Consider the following 22,970-nt stretch of genomic DNA (forward strand, 5'->3'; position numbering starts at 1 on the left):
TTAATATTTTAGTATTATTTATCTATTTAATATTTTTGTATATAAATAAAGACTCTCTTCTGGATACACATGTTTTCGGAACAAGTCTCACAAAGCTTGTGGATACGATCACGTGACCCAGTAAACAATCATGTCGGACATGGCTCTTGTAAGGATTTCGTGAATCTTTCTGATGCGCTTGCCAAAATGTAACCTTCACTAGTGATGTAACGCGAAGAAAACTGATTCATACTGATAATGCGGACTAAGGTAGGTATTGAGAAATGGTTTGGACATATAAGTCGCTGATCAATCTGACCAAAGTTAATTAGCTTTCTGTTTCGTCGGCTTCTTAAACTTTCCGTCAAGAAAGTGTCTTCGGTGGTTGTATGAATGTTTTTGTGAATATTGAGTCTATAAAGTGAAGTGATGAAAAGTGTTTTAAAGTTGTCCTGTTTCACTTGTTTAAGTCATAAACTTTTTGAATGCAGTTATACTAGTCTATTATTATTATTATTATTATTATTATTATTATTATTTCAGGCATCAAACTAAAATCTAGCCAAAGATCGATCTGTATTAAACCCAGCAGTGAGCCTGCTGGAAGTAGCCACAATGGGTAACCTACTGAGGAAGAAGGGTGGCAGTGCACCCCTTGATCGGGACTCTGCCTGGAAACAACAAAATAAAGAAATGCAAGAAAATCCCATGTACAAGTTTATTAATCTGGGCACAAGGGGTGGCACTCTTATAGATGAATATCTAAAGCACAATAAGAAAAATGAGAGTGATCCAAAGGCTTTTGAGGACCATTTGGAGCAAGAAATAGAACATTACCTGTGCAATAAAGGAGCAGGCAGGAAAGTTAGTCTGGTAGAATGGGTACGGTGGTGTGACAGATGTAAAGCAAAAATGACGGTAAGTAAAAGTTCTTGGTAATATTCTCTTAAGCATATGCCCTTTTTACTCAAACATGTGATTCAGAGATGTAAATCTTCTTTCATTCAAATAATTTTATCTTCACCACCAAAATATTCCTGAGCAGTTTACCTAACCTGAAGAAAAGTTTTGAATGCCACATTTTCAGTTGCACTGATAGATACGTATTGGATATTCAAAGACGAGAGAGGGGGGCTGGTTTTCTGATGTTTAATGGACTGAAAAGTGGATAATTTCTTGTAATTAGAGACATTTCACATGCTTTCCTAATAGTTTTATCCCTCCTACATATTTTTTTGTCTGTATGTATCAAAGACTTTTTAAAATGATGTACATACGGTAAAGTCTTGAAAATTTCGTCGTTCTTGAAAATTTCGTCGACAGACGATTTTCCGCCGAGGTAATTTTTTTCCCCTTGAAAACTTCGTCGACCTTGAAAATGAGGTACTCAATAATTTTTGAAAAGTTCGTCACCAAATATGGCCGCGTTGTCCAGCTCAAACATGAAGGTAATGCGTCAGTTGATTCAAGACAATGATACGATCAGGATATCATTGCCGATAACACTCTCAATGGGAGATAGGAACAATAGTGCGCCCCTGCGAGCGGTTACTCACAATATAAGTGGTTAAGATGTGAATCCCCGTTCTTAATTGCGGGAACATCGGCCTTTTGTCTAAATAGTTTCATTACTATTACCTGGCTCAAGGTGCGTTATCAAGCCGGCAAATAAAAGTCACAGGCCGCGGCTTTGTCATTTGTAACGCCGTTATTGTTATCGGCGGCTGTCCTAAATGAGGAAGACACAATGAAAAATCAAGATATTATCTCGAAGGGAAATGTACCCGTCACTTCTATTCATGTCCATGTTCAATTTAGGACCATTTAACAATTACCTGGCTCATCCATGGAGATCGTTCGCAATGCGAATGGGACGAGATGGCAATTTTCATAGCTTCAGCAGAGAATCTTTCGCGTAATATTGTCAACAGATCGTTCGCGATCCAAACGAGACAAGAAGAAAATTTTCATATTTATAGCAGACTCCGTTCGCGTAAGATCATCAGCGGGAGATCGTTTGCGATCCGAGCGAGACGAAAAGGCAATTTTCATGTCATCATCGGGAGATCGTTCGCGATGTAAGCAAGAATGAAATGCAATTTTCAAATTAATGCAAGGAACTTAGTTTGCAAAAGATCGTCAGCGGGAGATCACTATTCTAACCCCCCCCTTTGAATTTAATAAATAATATATATATATATTTTATATATATTTTCATTTTATCTTAACCCCCCCCCTTCCCCGCTCATGGCATATCTTCGGCGGAGAATCGTTCGCGTAAGATAATCATCGCGGGATCGTTTGCGATGTAAGCAAGAATGAAATGCAATTTTTATATTAGTTCAAGGGATTTAGGGAACTTCGTTAACGGAAGATCGTCAGCGAGAGATCATTATTTCACTCTCCCCCCCCCCCCCCCCCCCCAGACACAGACACACTTTGGATTTAAAAAATATCTTTTTCATTTTATCTTTAAACAGCCCCCCCTCCCCCGCTCACGGTATATATTCGGCGGAGAATCGTTCGCGTAATATCCTCAGGACTTTGTTCGCGTTAGATCATATCAGAGGGAGATCGTTCGCGATCCTAGCTTGACGTAAAGGCAATTTTCATATCATCGTCGGGAGATTGTTCGCGATGTAAGCAATAATAAAATGCAGTTTTCATATTAGTACAAGGAACTTAGTTTGCAAACGATCGTCAGCGGGAGATCATTATTTTAACCCCCCCTCCCCTTTGAATATTATAAATAATATATATTTTTAATTTCATCTTTAACCCCCCCCCCCTTCCCCGCTCACGGCATACATGTATCTTCGGCGAAGAATCGTTTGCGTAATAAATCGCCAGGACTTTGTTCGCGTAAGATCGTCAGAGGGAGATCGTTCGCGATCCGAGCGAGACGAAAAGGCAATCTTCATATCATCATCGGGAGATCGTTCAGTTTTCATATAAGTTCAAGAAACTTAAATTGCGGAAGATCGTCTGCGGGAGCAATTATTTTAACTCCCTGTAAATTTTTAGGAAGTTACAGATGGTACTTTTAGAAGGCCTGACATTCAATCCTGGGAAAAGCCCTGCAGGCAACAAACGTTGCCAAGTGCATAATTTTTTTAAATATGTCGCGGCCAGGTTATAATGCAAGGAGGCAATTAAGCTTATCTTGATCCTTCTCCTCTATCAGGAGGTATTTTTCTTACCGAGAAGATAATTCTCAACACATTTTCGGGTACAGTAAGTTAAATTTAACTTAATCGAGATGCAGTAATAAATATATTATTATTTACCACCAGAAAACGACTTAGGAAGTAGTTTTAAATATCCCACAATATAGGAGGGTCAAAGATAACAGTCGCTAAGGATAAAAGCCCAAAGACCGGATTTTTGAAAATTTCGTCATACCCAGGAGTCGGGGAGAGGTAATTTTGAAAAATTAGTCGGATTTACACAATTAAAAATATTAATTAATTTTTAAGCGACGAAATTTTCAAGACTTTACCGTATAAGTTTTAGTCTAGAAGCGTATTATACACAGTTTAGAATACACATTCCTAAAAACTGGCAATTTTGGTTCAGCATTTAACATACATTCAGTATAGCGATTGCACCTGATTATTCTTTTTAATGAAGGCAGGACATTTTTATACATGTAATTAATTATTTATCTCTTGTGTAGTAGTAGCATTTCTGAACACTGTAGCATAAGCAAGCAAAATCTGCCGAGCAACCTTCTTCTTCCATGTGCTTGGTACTTTTATTGAAGGAAATCAATAGAACGGCTTCAGAGGCTTTGACGCCAGTTCAAAGAACCCAGTTTGTAATCCCCGAGGGACCTTATCTGTTCTGAAAGACTTGATTTATGGTCTTTCTGAGTGGAAGAGAGATAAATATTTATTCATGCCATGATGTCCTGATTGGTTGTCAATTGATTTGAGGCTGTAAATTCACCATAAACTTCTAGTAGCGTGTGCAATGCAAATGCGATACACTCTGAAATCTTGTGCAACATATTTCTCACTCATGTCAGAACTGTCAGATGGATGTGCTATTTGCATGTTTGAAAACACTTTTTCAATAAGCCAGATGAATACTGCAGTCATTCAGTTGAAACATGTTTATTGTAAAGTTTGTATGATATGATAATGAAGAAGATATTTGCATTTGGAAAAAGTGTTTATTTATTTATGTGAAATGGTGCTCCCTATCATGTTCTTTTGAAACTTGGATAGATTGCATGCCAATTTTTTTACCAGTTCCCTGTATTGCCTTCACAAGTAAAAGGGCTGGTTTATTGAAACCAACCATATGATGACATGATGCAAAAGAGGCGCTGAAGCAACTCTGGTTTTATTAAAAGCTATTTTAGTCATATAATAAAATGTACTAGAATCAGTACTGTAGTTTCAGTACTGTAGTTATAGAGATTCAGAATGATGTTAGGTCTTGTTAAGTGATAATTGAAATGTTCTTATACCAAAATAAATATTAATTTGTCACATATGGGAGTCACATACATGTGATAGTAGAGTTGATTTTCCTTTCAGTAACAGGTACCGTAGTATGAAATGCTAGCTGGTACTGGTATATATTTAATTACTAGTAGTGTCACGTCTTAATCCAGTGTTATCCCAATTTGTCAGAGTAAGTACTTGTAAGCAATCCAAGCACTTACATTCTTTCTCATACTGGCAGAAGACAACTGTCAATAGTCTTTAGCATATTGTTGCTATCCCCATTCCGTGTTTTAGTGATAATGAAACTTGGTGGTTGAAAATCGTAGCTATTTAAACAAAGTGATTGATTCTATCATTATGCACCTGCCTTCAGGTTGTTCAGATCTTGTTGACTTCAGTTGATTTGCCCACACATTTTGCTTTTGTGGGGCAAAAGTTGAGGTGTGCTAACTCCTAAAATTGCATAGTCATTGTACCCTGACTTACATGGTTATTTAGAATTTGAAGTGTAATTTTAAAGATAAATATATTTTAAAAGAACTCTCACATGCTAAGTTGACACTTGTCTTAAATAAAGGTATATACTTGAAAGGCCAAACATTGTTTTTTTTTTACAAAAAGGCAACTATTTGCTGTTTTTATAAACAAGAGTATTGGATAATTAATTGCCCTTTACTTTTGATAATGACCACTTTCTTCCAATTCACACATCGTATCAGCCAGGTTAGTTTAACTGTGCAGGAATTCTCATTAAAGTGCAATCAGTGGAATCAGCTTGATCAGCACATGATATTTAATGACCCTCTATATTTAATTACCCTCTATCTAGCTGCTCCAGTCAGACAATTAAGCTAATAATTGATTGCACTTTAGGGAGAATCCCTCACAGAGTTGGACCGACCAAGCTGGTACGATGTGTGAATCAGAATGCAGCTTTATATCCTCTAACCTTGGGCCAGTTTGTTGTTTTTGTTCTGCACAACTCCTCAGGTAGCAGTTAAACCTGAGAGATCAATGTCAGACTCTTCATTCTTTAGATGTATGAATTATTGTGGTATATTAAGCCAGGCCAAAGGAAATTGTGTAATGATATTTATATAATTGGTATTTGAATAGTGGCATACTAGGGCCTATAATGGACATAGTTGTTATTGCCATTTGCTGGGTTAACACTGCTCTGGGTTCTTTCAGTGTCCATTAGCATATTGGTAAATGTAAAGATGACCTTCAAGACTGAAAGATCTCTTCACTCTTGCACCTTCCACTTAATAAAATAATGTTTGTGAATAATTGCTTTTCCAGTTAAGGTCATTTTCTATGCACTAGAATAGTACAGTGTGGAAATTTAGTTTTTTTTTCCTGTAGTCAAGGCCCTATAAGTCTCCTTAAATTTGTTGATTTATTTTGTTACCTTCTTGCTCAAATAAAATGTTTAGGTATAATTAACTATTTGTGACTGATAATTATATCAATATCATATCATATCATATATAGAAAATCTATGTCAACAAAAGGGACAATACTGTTTGTATATATTTATTTTATTTATAAATTTATTGATTTTTTTTTCTTTTTGGATTTTTCTTTATTTATTTATTTATTTTTTTTTTTTTTGGGGGGGGGGGGCAGGTTATGCAAATACTATTGGTTTCAATAGTTTCAAGTTGATTGGACATGTTGTTTTTGAATTGCATTATGAAATATGCTGAAGATGTTTGCATTTTTTAGATAATTATATTTATTATACTTTGTGGTGCTTGTTTTATTTCTTTTTTTTCTAAAATGTGTAAATTGACCAGAATCCTTTGAGAAGAATCTACTTTGTGCACAAAACAATATAAAAAACTTAAAAATTGGTACTTATTATTTCTACCATCCTAATAATTATCATTATTTTTAGGTTTCACATCAGAGCAAAAACTAACTAAAGCATTTGAGTGTTCAAAATTCAAAATCAATTTCACTTTTAACAATTTTTCAGGGAGGTTCACTGGTAGACAATAGAAAAGATGAGGAAGTTTTAGCTAACTACAAGGAGGATGCTTTTATTAAATTTGATGAACCTCATGAAATTTGTTGGGAATTGAATCTGCGGGGTGGCGTTGGTGAGATGCCGCTTCACCTTGCGTTCCTCATGGACAGTGTGTTGGCCACGGAGGTGGCTCACATCATGCTACAAAAGTATCCCAAACTGGCACTGGACATTTACGAGGGAGAAGAATATTATGGTAGGCATTTTTGATAATGAGAAAGATTGATTAATTTGTGTTTTGAAAACTTCCCTGTTTATCAGTTTTCAAAATGCAGTTTAAGGATAAGCATGAACTTGAATATCCACAGTTTTAATTGGTTGTTGAACTATGCAAACACAAAATCAACTTTGTATTCACTTTTGAAGCTTGTCATAGTGTTCCAATTATATTTTAATATATTTGAAAATTGTAATTGTGATTAAGATATAAAGATAATTTGAAAAAAAATTCTAAAACATCCTTAGTTTAAAAATCACCAAATACAACTTCTAAAATTCAATTTTACTATCAGAATTCAATAATAAATGTACTAAGAAATACTTAAAGGTAAAATGATTCAGAAGCTTCATTAATTCATCTTTTAAGTATGGATGTTTTAAAACTGAATGTCGGGACAAATCCTAGTTTGCAGTGGTACGTGGTAAGTCACTTCTGAATCAGTATTCTTACAATCAACATGTAACTCATTGACAATTTATGATCATGTCCATTTCAGGAGAGAGCTGTCTTCACATAGCGATAGTCCTGAATGACTTTGAGTCGGTGCGACTGTTGGTAGAATGTGGTGCCAAAATAAACCAGCGTGCTTCTGGGAGGTTCTTTATGCCAGAGGACCAGAAGGAGAGAAAAACAGCCAATACAAATTTTGATGGTAAGAGAGACCATAGCTATGTTCATTCTCATTGTGACTTTATACGTAATTTCCTTTGTTTCATTTTGCAGTAACAGTAACCCTTGTTATTGCCTCAACTCAATGTTCATGCTGTTCATAAGTACTTGATATACATTTATATAAAAACTTAATGTAAAATATAAAAAATATTCTCTGGGTTAAATTTTATATTTTATTAAAATGAAAAAAAAATTGAAAAATTCATAACTTTTTTATCATTTTAAAAATCTCACTTCAGGCTATGCATACTATGGTGAATATCCACTTGCCTTTGCTGCCAGTTTTGGTCACAAGAACATCTACGACTACTTGATTAGCAAAGGTGCCGACCCAGATGCTCAGGACTCCTTTGGGAATACCACTCTACATGTTATTGTGGTCAACAACCAGCTGGTAAGATATAGTATCTTACATATTGAACTTTATTGATATAATTATACTTATTGTAGAACTGTAGGCCTCTGATTTTCCAGTTTACTGTGTACTTTTTCAAATAGTACTCTTGTCTTTTGTTTTCTGGTTGTAAATTTGGTGTACTTATCCCTCCCTCGAGTTGGAAAAAGTCTCCAAATTGATGTAATATTGTATATGACTAAGGGTTATATGAATAGCATAGAAATAAAGCAGAAAATATCTGTTCAAATACTATTTTTTGAGAAATATGAAACTATGCTTTTTGATATTTCCTCGAGTTATGCTATTTGGAACTACTAGTATATATAGTGACATTTGGTCAGCCTTTGTGGCAATAATTTATCCTCAGATGCATCTTTAAGATGGCATGTTCAGTGTGAATGCCATTTTGATTCTTAATTGACAATCTGCTTGCAGCAATGCTAACTATCAGCCTATCCAATATTGATTTTGGTTTCTAAGAGGCAGCTGACCTGATTCCTAGCAATATTTGCCTACGTCTTTGAACTGACTCCCGCTGAGAACTGAGATTATTAGGAGACTCGAGAACAGATTAGAGTGTGTCATTTAGATATAATATTACATGTATTAGCTTATATTGCAAGTAATAGTACTAAATTAAACTGCAATACACACATGCGCTTTTCTCACGCATCCACTCGTACAAACATGTGCGCATGGGTACGTGTCCTCAATGCACATTTTGTTATATGCATGTATATTTCAGTTTAGTGAGGATTACCTCCAGCTTGAAGATATTTAATAATTTACTCAATCAATCCTGTTAACACAGTCCAGGCATACAGAATATATGACAGTTTAATTCAGCAAAATCTTTACCCTTTTTTAAGGTTTCACAGTTCATCAAAACTGGTTATTGAAAATAATATTTGTTCATCTTGGCATTATTTTGGAAGAGTTTTCAAGTTGTTTAGATTTCAAAATTTAAGTTAAAAGAAAAAATTTGAAAAGGTAATTATAAGAAAATCCCTTGCTGATGAGAATGAAAACTTCAGGATGATTTTGACAAATATTTTATTTGAAAGTATTAAGCTATTTTAAATTTACTTCAAATATGTCTGCAGATGTGATATGGATGACTTTTTCATCATTCCCACTATGCCATATGATAATATCAAACCATGCTACTAGTATGTTGCCTTATACAAAACCATACCATACCATGCTGTGCCATGCTATTCTATGCCATGCCAATCCATGCCATGCCATGCTGTGTCATGCCATGTCATGCTATGCCATGCTGGGCCATGTAATGCCATCCAAGGCCATGCCATCCTATTATGGAGCTTTAATCCAAATATTCACAGAAATGTTTGTATTTTAGGGTATGTACCAGTACGCAGTGCGGCATCACGAGAGGAGAGCTAACCCCTACATCAAGAATGAACAGCAACTCACCCCTCTCACACTGGCCAGCAAACTGGGCAGACACAAGTTGTTCACAGAGATTTTGGAGGAATCATCCATAGTAAGTGAATTAGTTCTCTTGAAATAATGTCTTGATCTCTGATGCTTTATTCAAATTTTTAGCTCAAGCATTGTTTTTTTTGTATCTCATACTTCAGTACAATTTCAACTCACAGTAGCTTAAGTAGGTAGGTAGGTAAGATATTTCCAACTTGGTGAAAACAAATAATAGATTCAAGTCAAACTTCTAGCTCGACAATAAAATATTTTTTCATTTTGTATGCCAGCTATTAGAAATATCATGCAAATAGAAATATCATGTTAGTATGATTCAGAAGTAGTCTGCATAGATGAATGTGTTTTTCTGTAAATTTTTATTCTGTACTGCATTTGGCCTGCTATTCTAGAATGAGCATACAACGTAGAACTTTCTTTCAATTATTTACAAAATAAGACTAATGATGGTTTGATATCGAGCAACCAGAATAGAAAGTTATCACCATTGATCAGGAAACCACACATTCAATGCAAACTGTCATAAACCGGATGTGTGACATTTTCTTTGGCATGAACCATGAACTTTCCTTCAGTGTAATCAGTAGATACTACAGATATGACCTAAAACTTACCATGCTTGTAGTCATGTACCACAGTGGAGAAGTTTTGTGCTTTTTTCAGAAAAAAAGTGCCTCCTGCTTTTTCACCATTTTACCATGGCATAGAGCCTAGTTCAAAATTTTAGTCGACCTTTCCAAAGGCCAAAAAGGCTGTCCATTCTTATCCCCTCCCCCTGTATATGGTAAGAATGGACCTGGTCAGACATGTCATCTAATAGTAATTTCCATTAACTTTTAAAAAAATCATTAGTTGGGTGAGATAAAATTATATTTGTAGAGAATTGACTGTGATAACTTAATAACAGTATTTTACTTAGAAATATGTTGATGAAATGACAAAAATTCCACCTAGGCCAGCTTCGGATAGGTATTGATTTACAGAAACTTTTAATTTAAAATCAAAGTAGAATAAATACTTTGGAATGACTATGGGTTATTTAAGTGGTTGGATAGAAGAGATGTGATACGTGTGTTGATGAATTTTTATTTATTGTGATGATCATTAATTGGTGTGTCTATATACCCAGCCAGTCTTTTATCATGTTGTCTTTATTTGCTGACCATTTAGCCACCATTGAAGTGTCCTAAATATTAGACGTAATTTGATCCCAACTTATTGATCTTGTGGAAATAGAAATGGCTATCATTGTAAAAGCATGTCAACAAACAAAACCGGTGGCATGTAGATGATGCAGCTTTGTTGCATGGTGATGTATTGATCTTGGACATTCAGTCTGGGATTTAGAGAGAGAGAGAGAGAGAGAGAGAGAAAGAGAGGGGGGGGGATGGGAGGTGTGGGTTGAGTTTTTGTCTGAAGGTAGTAAATTAATGTCTTGTCCCTCTCCATAGAAATTATATTTAGCATTACGGGTGTGTATAGGGCAAAGAGATGTCTGTAATCAGCATTAACTCAGGGGTTAATATCATAGTGCAGGTGATATTATGTAATACCAGCATAGTTTTTTTTCTTCCTAGAGATATTGTTTTGGTACTTAAAATGAAAAAATTCTCAGTTATTCTTGGGGAAAATGCATTACAAGTAGACCGAAAACTGGACTAGTGATTTGTTTTCTGGACAGTAAGTTGAACAACACCTGTAAGTGTTTGTTTTATTGAGTAAAAAAAAAAAAAAAAAGAAAGAAACAGTGACTCTAAAGATTTGTGTTCTATTTATTTCCTGCTCCCTGAAAAGGGTACTCCCACTAATGGACAGATCTATCAAAAGCTGATTTAGTATTGACATATTGCCACACCCACTATTGTATAACGACAAATAACGCAGTATTTATGGCGTGTTTCCAGTTTTAGTTAAATCAGTGTTTCTATCTCAGTTGGTGAGCTAATTGAAATAAGATGACCCACTTAAGATGGTTCACACTTAGAGAGTCAATCATATAACTAAAATCTTTTTACGATAATGATAATCGAGTGCAACAAAAAGTAATAAAAGGTCAAGTTTTACAATAATGTTATAATAATTATCTTTTAATTTTTGGTTAAGATTTGAAAGATCTTCTTTACATTTTAGTAGGAAATCCTCAGCAAATTTTTAAAAATATTTTTTTCCTTTTGTTTAGCTTGATGTTTGTCACTATATTAGACATGGCAAATAGTGACAAATGCAACATGACATTGTGTTAGATATATTGATAGTATCTTCTAACAACAATTGTACATCTAAAAAGTTCGTTGTTATCTTTAACTTTTATTATTGTTACTCCTTGGCAATCCTAAGTATTGTTATAATTATAATGGTTATTATTTTTGGAGTATTTTATTTTACTTCTGAGGATTTATTGATTTTTATCCAATGCTAAATTAAATCTTTTTTTTTTTTTTTGCAGGAAATGTGGCGTTACAGCAATGTCACCTGTGCCTTGTATCCTCTGCTGGACATAGATACAATAAGCCCAACTGGAGACACAAGTAAGCTAGTTATGTCTGTTGTTATTTACTAGTACGTTTAACATGAATTAAATATACGCAGTAAGAAATGACAGTTGAATTTTTTCAGGTATATTTTCTTCTTAACGAAAACTCATTTTCACCTTGAGTGGTATCCTCATTTGGTGTTACCTTTGTTGATGGTTTAAACAAATTGTAAGAATTGAATTTATTTCGATAACAGATATATTGAATGTTTAATGAATACAATGTCATATCATTTTTAAGACTATTCCTTTGCAACATGGTTGAGCAAATTCATATGAAGGTAAAATAACTGAAAATAAAAGTTTGATTAATATTGATTATGGCATCAAACTGTTCAAAAGTAATAAATAGGTAGTTTTTCCCCACAAATTATAAACGTGAAAAATATTTTTTGTCAAATTTCAAGAAGGTACATTTTCCTGATCTTTTTTTCTCTCTCTCTCTCACAGACTGGAACTCTGCCCTGGTGTACATCATAGAAGGTCAGACAGACGAACATCTGGATATGCTGGAGGGAGGAGTTATAAGGCAACTTTTAGATGAGAAATGGAAGACCTTTGGCAGGGTGAGGAAAAGGATGAAAAGGAAATTTATGAAAATCTCCTTCTCTCTCTGTCTCTCTCTTTCTCTCTCTCTCTCTCTGTGTGTGTGTGTGTGTGTGTGTGTGTGTGTGTGTGTGTGTGCGGAAGAGGGTTCTCTACAAGCTTCACAATATTTCATATAAACAAGTACAGTGAATACAGATTTAAGCATTGAATGTTGCTGCAGTTGTTATCATGAAAGTGATTTATCAAGAACCAAGTGCCAAGGATTTTAAATCAAAATGATTAATCATAACTTTAAGGAGATATCTTAACAGTCATTACATCCTACGTCTTAAAGGTGATCACAGAAAAAAAAAGTTTGCTAACGTTCGCTTAAATTAAAACATATTTTGAATATACTACTTTTTTTCATTACCAGAGAATATTCCTTGAGCGTCTCTTGTTAGCACTTGGCCATGTGATAATTATGAGTGCAGCTGTTTACCTGAGGCCAAATGGACAAAATCTACTTGGGTCCACAGACTGGGACTATGTAAGTTGTTTGCCAAAAAAGATACTTAGTCTATATAATTCTGTAGTTAGGAAAAGATTTGAAATTATCTTTCCATTAGATTGTTGAATTTGGTTTAACAGTGATTTAGAATTGTTTGTTTGATCTCAGCAGAGTCAGTTCAAATTACCTAGTTGGATAGTTTCATTGACTGTGAATGCACCCATATGAGAAAAAAACAGATGCCAAAAGCACAGTTATTGTTTCTAAATTACAAAAATTTAAAAAAAATTCTTTCAGCTATGTGCAATAAAATAAATTCTGATCAAATAAATATAATATGTACATGATGTTTTATAATGTTTTTCCTATATGCTTCAAGCCTCTTTTATTTTTACCTTTTCAGGTGCGCTACGCATTAGAGATATTTACCTGTATAAACTGCCTAGTCACAGTTGTCTTGTCACTTTCTGAGATTCCAAAGCAGGGAATTCTGGGGTTTTTGAAGAGCATGGTAAGTGCTGTGGCCTGCACATGCTTGTAAGCTTGCACACACACATACACACACACACACACACACACACACACACACACATGCCCTCTAATCAAAAATTCTTAATTTATGCTTGTGACTCCCATATTCACAAGCGCACATGTGTAGAAGCTTGGACTCACTTGCATTTTTAGCCTTGAATGTATATGCTTACTTGAATTTGGATAAATATGTCTGTTTTTCTTTTTTTTTCTACTGTAAATTCTATAGATATAAAAAAAGTTAACTTTCCAAACACTTTTTATGTTTGAAAGAGAAGGCAAATTTTGGTATAGCTTTTAATTTAATTTTTTCATCTCATTTTTGTACTCTGCTGGGAAACCATCTGCTGACTCTATATAATTAATTTCAGAAAAACTCTCCTGCCCGGGCCATATTTACCTTGTCCAGTCTGTTGATATTACTCTGTATTCCTTTCCGCCTCATCAATCAGAAGTGGAGTCAAGATGCTGAGACCACACTATTGATTATAGCTGTGCCTGGAACCTGGGCTGTGTTCTTGTTCTTTGCCAGGTATTGTGATATTTTTTTTACAAAAAAAGCCACTGGAAAAGCTCATAGTTTTTTCAAATATTTCATTATGTGTAGAATTTGTTTGCATTTTGGATGTATAATAAATAAGTAAATTTTAAGTGTTTTGTATTGATATTTTGCCCAGGATAATTAATATTGATTATTGATTAATATCATATTAAATCATTTGATAGAAATAACTATTTATTGTTAAATAACATAATGAGTTAATGAATCCAAATTAGGTAAATGGCATCATATTTGAGTTCAATGTTTACTATATTATATGGAACATCTTATATTGAAAATGTGTTATGGGAACACAGCATGCACAACCCGGCACATTCAGTTGCCCAACTAACGCAATGTTGAACTGGTGCTAGGTAGCTGTGCATGCAATAGAGAATTCTATAGGCATGCATTGTATGCATGGTTTGCACACAGGCAACTGAAACATATGATAAACTTAGAAGAAAAAAAAACTATTCACTGAACAATTGTCTGGAAAGATTTTAGGCTTACAAGAGATGACAGCAGCCTGTTACATTGCATGTGTTTGAATACATCTAATGTGATAAAATGTTTTGTATTTTTTTTTCAATTCCCCATATCTAATATGTTGTTTTGTCTTGTCTGTTACCCAAAGTATCATCCATCCACTGCTTTTGTTTGCTGTTGTAAAGTGAAAAGTAAACAACTCATTTATTTACTTGACAAAATGATACTTTGAATGTAAGAGTATATCAGAAAACAATTCATTGACAAGTGAGAATTTAGAATGTAGTTATAACAAACATAAGCCAGCTGTCATTAATTTAAAATTACTTTTGATCAAATAATTCAGTAAATTCTTAGCTATTACCAGTGAATGTTTTGACCATTCAGCATTTCCAAAATATAGCCATGATGCAAAATCTACTAAACAATAGAACTGGACCATTTAATTGGTCTGGAATCTTCATTTCTGAAAGTGCTTCAAATGCACACCAATAAATATAAAATGGATATTAATATATTGATTAAATTCAAATTAAAGAATACATTCATTTTATTTAGTATGATGGTGCTTCAGCTGCCATCTTCTGTCAGCCTCATTTTTATCTGGTGTGGACCAGCTCCTTCATTTTTCAAATCGCCATACACGACCCACTTGTTGCATCTGAAATTCCATACGTGTCGTTTGATTGAAGTGCACTTCACCAATCACAGATCTGTTAACTTCAACAGATGGCTTTTTTCATGATAGCCAAATGTGCTGAAGTTTTTGATTGGCCAGGTTAACTTTTATCAAACATATGGTTGAAGGTCAGAGTCTGATAAACATGCAATATGGAGATTTTAAAAAATGATGTAACTGGTACACATCAGATCCAAAACTTGGATATCTCCACTATGCTACAGTGTAATAAATCTGCTTAATGTGGTCTTTGTTGCTTCCCTAAAATGTTGTCTGCCCCATTTATTTCAGAGTCTCTGCTTGGTCAGGTCCAAATACAGTTATGATGTATCGCATGATCAAAGGGGACGTGTTACGATTTGGCATCATCTATGCCATTTTTGTAATTACATTCTCCCCAGGTTGGTGTAAACAGACTTACTGTGGAGTGTGATTAATAACCCCTTCCTGAGTGTCACTGTGTGACTAATTACCCCTCCCTGAGTGCTACTGTTTGTGTCTACTGTTATATCTAACATGCCCTACCTAATCGGTATGGCTATCCACTTATTATTCACCCTTTATTACAAAACTTATTGAAGTGGAGACTCATACATAATCAGCATAGGTTGGCTGTTGCTGAGTCACCAACCCTCCATTATTTGATTTTACATATTTCTAAATAATTGCAAAAATATTCTGCATTTTAATCATCACTCTTTGACAAGGCTCTGACTGCATTTTATATAACATCACTAATCTTAGATATCCCTGCACAATTTACTATCTATCTGGTATTCTGGCATATATCCAGTTTAAATTTTGATATTGAACACAATTGCTCTATATTTTTTAACCAATTAACCTTTGCACCTCTTGAAGGGGATGCTACCTAGGGAATACATGTAAATAGTCCAAAGGTTCAGTAGTGCAAAGGTTCATTGAAAACATCTTCGGACCAATGAACCTTTTTAATAAAAAACTGATGAAATGGTAAATTTTTTTCGGACCATTGAACATTTGGACTATTGAGACAGACCTGGCATGATGCCATTTTTATGGATATGCCTTTGTTTTTATTACTACTCTGTGTGTTCTTTTTTTTTCCACTAACACATCTTGTTTGCAGTTCTGTTTGCACTGGTTACTGCTCTGTTTTAGGGGTGTGCCACTGACTGGACCCTTTGTCACCATGATCTATAAGATGATCAAAGGAGATCTCATTAGATTTTTCATTATTTATGCCATTTTTCTTTTCACTTCATCTCAAGGTGAGAGATTTAGTTTTGCAATTTACAATTTCTTAAAAATTTTCTGACATGAAGGTTATTTTCTTTTTGGAGTATTGATTTCACTTGTGAAGTAACTGTTACAGTAGTAGTAGTTTAATTATTGAAATTGCTCTAACGTAAAGTGGATAAGATAATTTTTTTTTTTACGTTAAGCAGTTCACTTGGTACAAATGTTAAGTATCTGTACAAGCACATGCACACATGCACCCATGCACATTCCTTCTCATTGTTGTAATCGTAAACGCACTTATGTATATGTGTACAGTACACACAGGCACACTTGTAATTTTAATCAGACTAAAATACCAATATTGCCTTTCCAACAGTTTCGGTCTTTATCTTTTTATTTAGTGCTTCTGCCTTATGCAGATGATATAGTAGAGGGGATTGTAATATTTTAATTCATTTCAGGTTAAGCATAGAATGCTTTAATATATTCAATTTATATTTTCCTAATGATATAAGATTTTCATTTCATAACTGGTATTGGTTTAGATGAGTAATGATTTTGTCATATTTTGACTTTAGGAGCATTATTTCCTCAAATTGAAAAGAAAAAAAAAACCTTGCCACTTACCCAAGTGTTACATTGAGATACTGTCCATGACTATTTCATTTGTGAGTTTTTTATGTCAGTTATCAATTATATTTTTCAGCATTTTATTTCCTGTTCAAAGACATCGATGATAAAAGTATCAACACATTTTACACGCCACATGGCACTGTGATGTCACTGGTTCACATGACCTTTGGAGATTTTGAGGTATGTTGGAGAGAAAAAGAGGGTAATTCAGAACCCCCAAAAATTATTTAGAGATAAGTATTTACTCAACAGTGTTGGATAGGATAGGGTATACATATACTTTGGTGTTTACGTAGAAATTATTGAAATTTGCAAGGAAATTTTGTTCATTGCTGTATTAAAATAGAGATTGTTAAAGATGTTTAGCTGATTCTCAGGCATGATGTTTGTAGACTTTGAGCAGGATTCAAACTGTTTTTCTGTCTTAATAATATTACATTGTATTTTGATTCTAAAGCAATCGTTTTTGAATCAGTTATTTATAGATGTTCACATAAAAATCAATCTCCCACCTGCTAATTAATATTCAATTAAGGGACTTAATCATAAATTCTGAATTTGACTTTCACTTTCTTTCCAGTACTCAGAATTTAATGATTCTCACCACAACATCCTGACCAAGGCTGTGTTTTCTGTGTTCATGTTGTTGGTTCCCATCCTTCTTCTCAATATGTTGATAGCAATGATGGGGAACACATACCAGCAGGTCATTTCCAAGTCTGAGAAGGAGTGGAGAAGACAGGTAGGGTGCCTCTTGCAAAGTGCTGCCCCCTTGCATTTATTTTCTTCATACAAGCACAAACATCCTTGGGTTTATTAACCCCAATTCTTTTGTGACAAAAGTCAGAAACCATGTTAACCTGCCCAGCCATGTTCATGTGTCTATGCATTAGAAATTATATAATTTCGGTCCATTAGAGGGAGAAAGTTGAATTGATTGTCCTATCAACAGGGATGTGCATGGGCACTTTGGAATTTTTGTGCCATTTGGGATTGGGCTGCCCATGGGGGGTAGATGATTTTTAACTACTCCATGAAAATATCTAAAACAGATTTTAGTATCTGTTTGAAATATTTCAGTGGGCACAGCTGGTAGTAGTTCTGGAGAGAGCCTACTCCAGTAAGAAGTTGAGGCTGCTCCAGCAGAAGTATGCCACCAATCTCTCGGCCCCGCCCAAGGGTTACGCCCCTCTCCATAAGGACGAGGAACACAGGGGGGTGGTGGTGATCAAATTGGGGACCAAGACAAAGGCTAAGCAGAGAAAGGAGGCAATAACAAACTGGAAGGTTAGATCAGTTATTATTATTATTATTGTTATTATTATTATTATCATACTCTCTGAATATTCATTGCAGTGCTTGCAACTTAGCACACATTTTGTATCTTCTTTATGAAAGTTCTGGTTTCAATTGATTCGTTCCAGTTCACATGCGGACAAGTTTTTTTTCTGTTTTATCTTGTCAGGCTATGACATATAATAACGTTGTTCATTTTCACTTCAGAAATTATTTAGCAAAGTGAAAAAGGCAGTGAGGGCCCACAAACTGGAAGGTAGAACAGGGCCTGTTTTCCCTGACCTTGATGGCTCGGGTATCTTCAGTGATTCAAATAACACAGCCCAGGCATCTTGGAAGTCACCAGCACACTCTATCAGGTCTAATAAGGGTATGAGTGAGGCGATCAAACAGCTGGCTTGGGAGAAGGACATTGACCTGACCCGGGGTTACACATTTATGAGGTCAGAGGAAGAAGGTCAAGGTCAGCAGAGGTCAAGTAAAGGTCATCATACAACAGATAGGGCTCCTCTCTTACAAAATACTGATGAAGCTAAAGAGGATGACCAATCTGGACTGAGTAATGCAGGAGTGGAGGATGCTTTGACTTCTCCTCTCACCACACCTAAAAGAAGGAAGAAAAAGAAGTCAGCACGGTCTGTGGCTAGTGCTAGCTTAGGGAAAGAAGGTGGAGCACAAGAAAATAATTAGCTCTGTCTTTTCCAATTAAGGCTTATTATCAAGTGGTTTGCTTATTGCAACTGTGTAAATATGTAGAATACTCACTACTACATTGCCAAAATCCAACAGTAAAAAACCACAAAGTTTTTTTTGTACATGTACTAATTGATTGTATGTACATATTTTTTATATACAAGTACTGTGTAAAAACATAAAACAGTACTTTTTAGGATAACCTTTTAAGAGTTGGTATATACTATTATATTACATGAGAGTTTTTTAGAAATGTCTTTATGCTATATATGATATATGTTTGGAAGAATGAAATGGGTGCCACTTGCTTAAAAGTGACATAAGAGTAACATTTTTGTACATAACTAAAAAAATATGATATTATAATAATTTTTATTTTAGTCACCTGATTTCATCAGGACTAACTGTGATGTTTTAGATAATCTGTGAAAGTTTCCATACTACAGAAATATTTTATAAAGAAATCATGAACCAAAACTGTTGATTCACCAAGTGTAGTAAGCTGGTCAACACTTTTCTCATGGAGAATTAGGAGAAAAAAAATTCAAAAATTGAAGATTTTGTGATATGATTTAGCTACAGAGAAATAAATTTAAAAATTGTCAGTAATAAAATGAGAGTGAAAATATTCTTTAATAAGTTATCATTGTGATGTGAAAGTGACAAACTCTGTGAGCCCTTTGGTTCATTCTTAGTGCAAATAGAACTGTGTAAACTGTGCCTAAGAGATATCTGTCAGATTTATTTTTTGATACAATTCTTTCTTTATACAGATTTAGTTGTAAAATGTTTGCATAATTACTTTAAGAAATGGACCAAAATCAAATGTAAAAGTAATGTATCAGGAACATAAACATTAAGTGAGTACATAAATCAGTATTAGGAAATGCTGGTCAGAAATTTTTGTCTTTCAGAATTTTAGATCTCACACATTTAATGTTCGCTTTTGCATACTCTTTTATTTTATACATATATTTATTCATTTAGAAGTGAGTAGTATGTACTGGACCAGAGTATTATCTCTTTTGTGATAAAATGTCTTAAACCGTCCATTTATCAATGACTGAATGAAGGCTTAAGGAAGAAAGAAAAGAGTTTTGTGTAGAAACCAGACACTCAAGCGAAATTTAAATCATATATTAAGTTTTTCATAAAAGAAAAACAAGGGTATTATTCAGCAGAATTGTTTGTTAAATCTTTGTTGAGATAGGCTAAATATAGGAGGAAGAAATTTTAATCCGCAGCTTAGATAAATCTTGGCAAACCTGAGATATATTAGACTTTTGTTATTTTATGTACTTGTTAAAACTTCGATCAGTTCTTAAACCAGGAAATAAGTTCTTACAGTAGTCATATCATATTTATGTCATTTATTGTTTAAGCTTGTATGAGTGTGTGAAAGTTACATACACCAATTTAACATGATGGCACATGCGGTCAGTGTAAAATAATTCAAATGTATGCTTTCTTTCCATTTTGCCACTATAAAGGAACTGCTGTCATCCTGCCTCTTTTAGATTGAGGTTGTTAAATACGCACATTTGTCTTCTGGAAAACCAGCATCATCTCTCTTATTGTGTAAGATACCAGCAGTGTCTGAATGCTATAGAACATGTACCTTGTATATATATATCTGATTGCAACTCATTATATTTCAAATTATTGAAAATTCCCAGTGTTTTTTTTTTTTTTTTTTTTTTTTTTTTACAAACACTCTTATAGTTATAAATTAAGGCCTTTCATTCATATCCATATTCCTACCCCTGCTTTGGATTTTTTTCTTAGTTGTACAAGTATTATGAAGAAACGGGATATGGTTTGTAGCACGTGCTCATTGTATTTCCCGCTACCCATCTACTCGTGTAACACACATATAAATAGGCTACAGTCATACAGTCATCCATAATGCTTAACTCATTCTGATATAAGGGCCTTATATTAACTGTTTTTCATATATTAAAACTTTTATAGTGCAGCAAATTATGCGCTAAGGGCGTGGGTTGCCAACGTTGTCTTGACCTAGATTTTGGCTTTGTTTTGCAGTAATGATAAAATGATATATACTTATAAGACAAAATCATTGCCATTGTCTAATGGTGCCCTAATCCATTGTAGAACTCTGAATAAACATGATGTATATTAATACGAGTTTTGTTGCTTTATGGAGGTTTTATCTCAAAATTAGTAGGAGATCAATTATGACAAATTGTTTTAGATAAGGCATTTATTTTGAAACGGTTTTGATCGAAGTCTCAAGCCAAACACAAAGCGAAATATCTGAAATATGTGCTCAGTAAAGTTGAGATGCCTTTATCCCTCTCTCTCTCTCTAACTCTCTCACTCATCCGAAGCAAGCATTTGAGTAGTCCATTTGTGTACGTAAATGGAAATATGCACAGAGCTAGATATGATCGATACAACGTAAAATTGATAGTAACGTGATTAAGGCCGCAGATGAAGGTAATTTACTCTGCAGAGAAGCAAGTATCTTTACGCGTTATGTTCTCTCTCTGATTTATCAGGTCATTACCATAAAAGCGACCGTGGAAAAAAAAAAGCAATTCCATACAAAATCGACATAAGAACCACTTTGCAGTAGATTGAACTAATAGCTTTTTTGCATTCTTCATTGCGTACCGCCGTCGTGAACGCTCTGTTGATTTCGTTGGCAAGACTTTCAGTATCATTAACCGTGTTTTCTCAGTTCTGTTAATAGCTCCAGTGAACTGATTTTTTTGTATGGATTTTACAATTCGATGCCCTGTAGTATTTTCAGAAGTTGTATTTGGTTGTTTCCTATATCGATTCATGTTTTGTGTCAATACAGATAGCTGCTGCACCACTGTATGTCTTGTTCTACAACAGTTACCTTTTTTAATCCGGACACTTTTAAAGCATTGGGTGTATTTGGTTAAGATTAATACTTTTAATTTCTTATCATTTGTTTAATTTGTTTCTTAAATCAAAGACTTTGGCATGCGCAACGAATAGGTGGGATTTCCACTTGTTTCCAGCGATGCACGGCTTAATCTTGCATCGTAGTATAGGTTATACTCACTGGCTGAACCTTCAGGAAAACAGGTATTTTGTTTGCCATTCCCTGACCCCTATCCCGCAGCGAAAGTATTACCGTAAATATGATGCAATTTGTAGCCTCCATCACTGTTTATCAAAATCTCGGAGAGATCAGTCATTATTTTTCTTTTTCTTCATGTTGGACGTTCATTTTAAAGAAGGAAACGGAGGAGAGGACTCTCTTGTATCCATCCGCGTGATGGGAATTTCAATTTCCCAACTGTACGAGTTAAGTGGCTTTTTCTGTTACGCAACAAATCTCATTTGTTTAAAGGAACATTTGCTGAGCTATTAAATAGCTTTTAGTTGGCTATTATATGGACGCAATGCAAACTTAATTAAATAAGACACACAAAAAGACGCAAGACTGTCAACGTAGAGCTACCGACTGTATGGATTACATGTAGCTGCAATATTGTCACACAACTTTATAAAATAAAATAAAATAAAATGAAATGAAATGAAATAAATAATTTTTCATATCAACAAAACATTACAAAAATATCAATTTAAAATGCAGAAAATCAGCTCTTTTTATCTTTGGGTCTTTGTTTCATTCATTCTTGCTACTAATTCTATTCAGATTTCAAAACACAAGGTCTTTTAGTATTTTATCAGTAGTGATTGAGGCACACACCCTGTCTGTTGTCCGTCTATACCGGTATCTCCCTTATTTCATATTTGCTTAAAAATTTGAAATGGGCATGGTAGTTTCTTAATAATCACATTTGCACCAAATTGGGTATCATACATGTATCAGTATGTATAAACTCAGGAACAGGGTACCTTGCGCCCAACCCGAGTTTCATAAGGGATTTGCAATTAACTCATACCGCTTCCAGTACGCAGATAGTGAGCATCCAGTGTACTCTGGAAAGACAGTATGCACCCGGAGAACTGAGAATAACCTACACATATAGATAAACTAGTGTATACATTATGTCTGATTGTTTTCACAGTTGTTTTTCCTTACGCCCTCGCTTTATTAATACCTTTATACACAATATATCATGCTCCGTTTTCTT

General features: G+C 34.5%; 1 protein-coding gene across 2 annotated transcripts; it reads left to right on the plus strand.

The window, feature by feature from the left end:
• The first annotated feature begins 69 nt into the window (after positions 1 to 69).
• LOC106157327 (transient receptor potential cation channel subfamily V member 6) lies at positions 70 to 21,011 on the plus strand. 2 transcript variants are annotated; one of them, XM_013532937.2, is made up of 16 exons: positions 70 to 249; positions 523 to 897; positions 6,415 to 6,661; positions 7,182 to 7,337; positions 7,597 to 7,751; positions 9,118 to 9,261; positions 11,662 to 11,743; positions 12,199 to 12,314; positions 12,713 to 12,826; positions 13,191 to 13,298; positions 13,690 to 13,850; positions 15,319 to 15,428; positions 16,955 to 17,061; positions 17,462 to 17,623; positions 17,962 to 18,168; positions 18,385 to 21,011. In XM_013532937.2, exons 2-16 carry the CDS (start codon positions 595 to 597, stop codon positions 18,865 to 18,867), a joined length of 2,655 nt encoding a protein of 884 aa, XP_013388391.2. In that variant the 5' UTR covers positions 70 to 249; positions 523 to 594; the 3' UTR covers positions 18,868 to 21,011. The 2 variants fall into 2 exon arrangements, with proteins under 2 accessions (XP_013388391.2, XP_013388393.2); XM_013532939.2 differs by lacking the exon at positions 15,319 to 15,428 and adding an exon at positions 16,168 to 16,277.
• The last annotated feature ends 1,959 nt before the right edge of the window (positions 21,012 to 22,970 follow it).

The sequence above is a fragment of the Lingula anatina genome, chromosome 6, assembly GCF_051362555.1.
Source record: "Lingula anatina isolate TDL-2025a chromosome 6, LinAna3.0, whole genome shotgun sequence".
Taxonomy (NCBI): Eukaryota; Metazoa; Brachiopoda; class Lingulata; order Lingulida; family Lingulidae; genus Lingula; species Lingula anatina.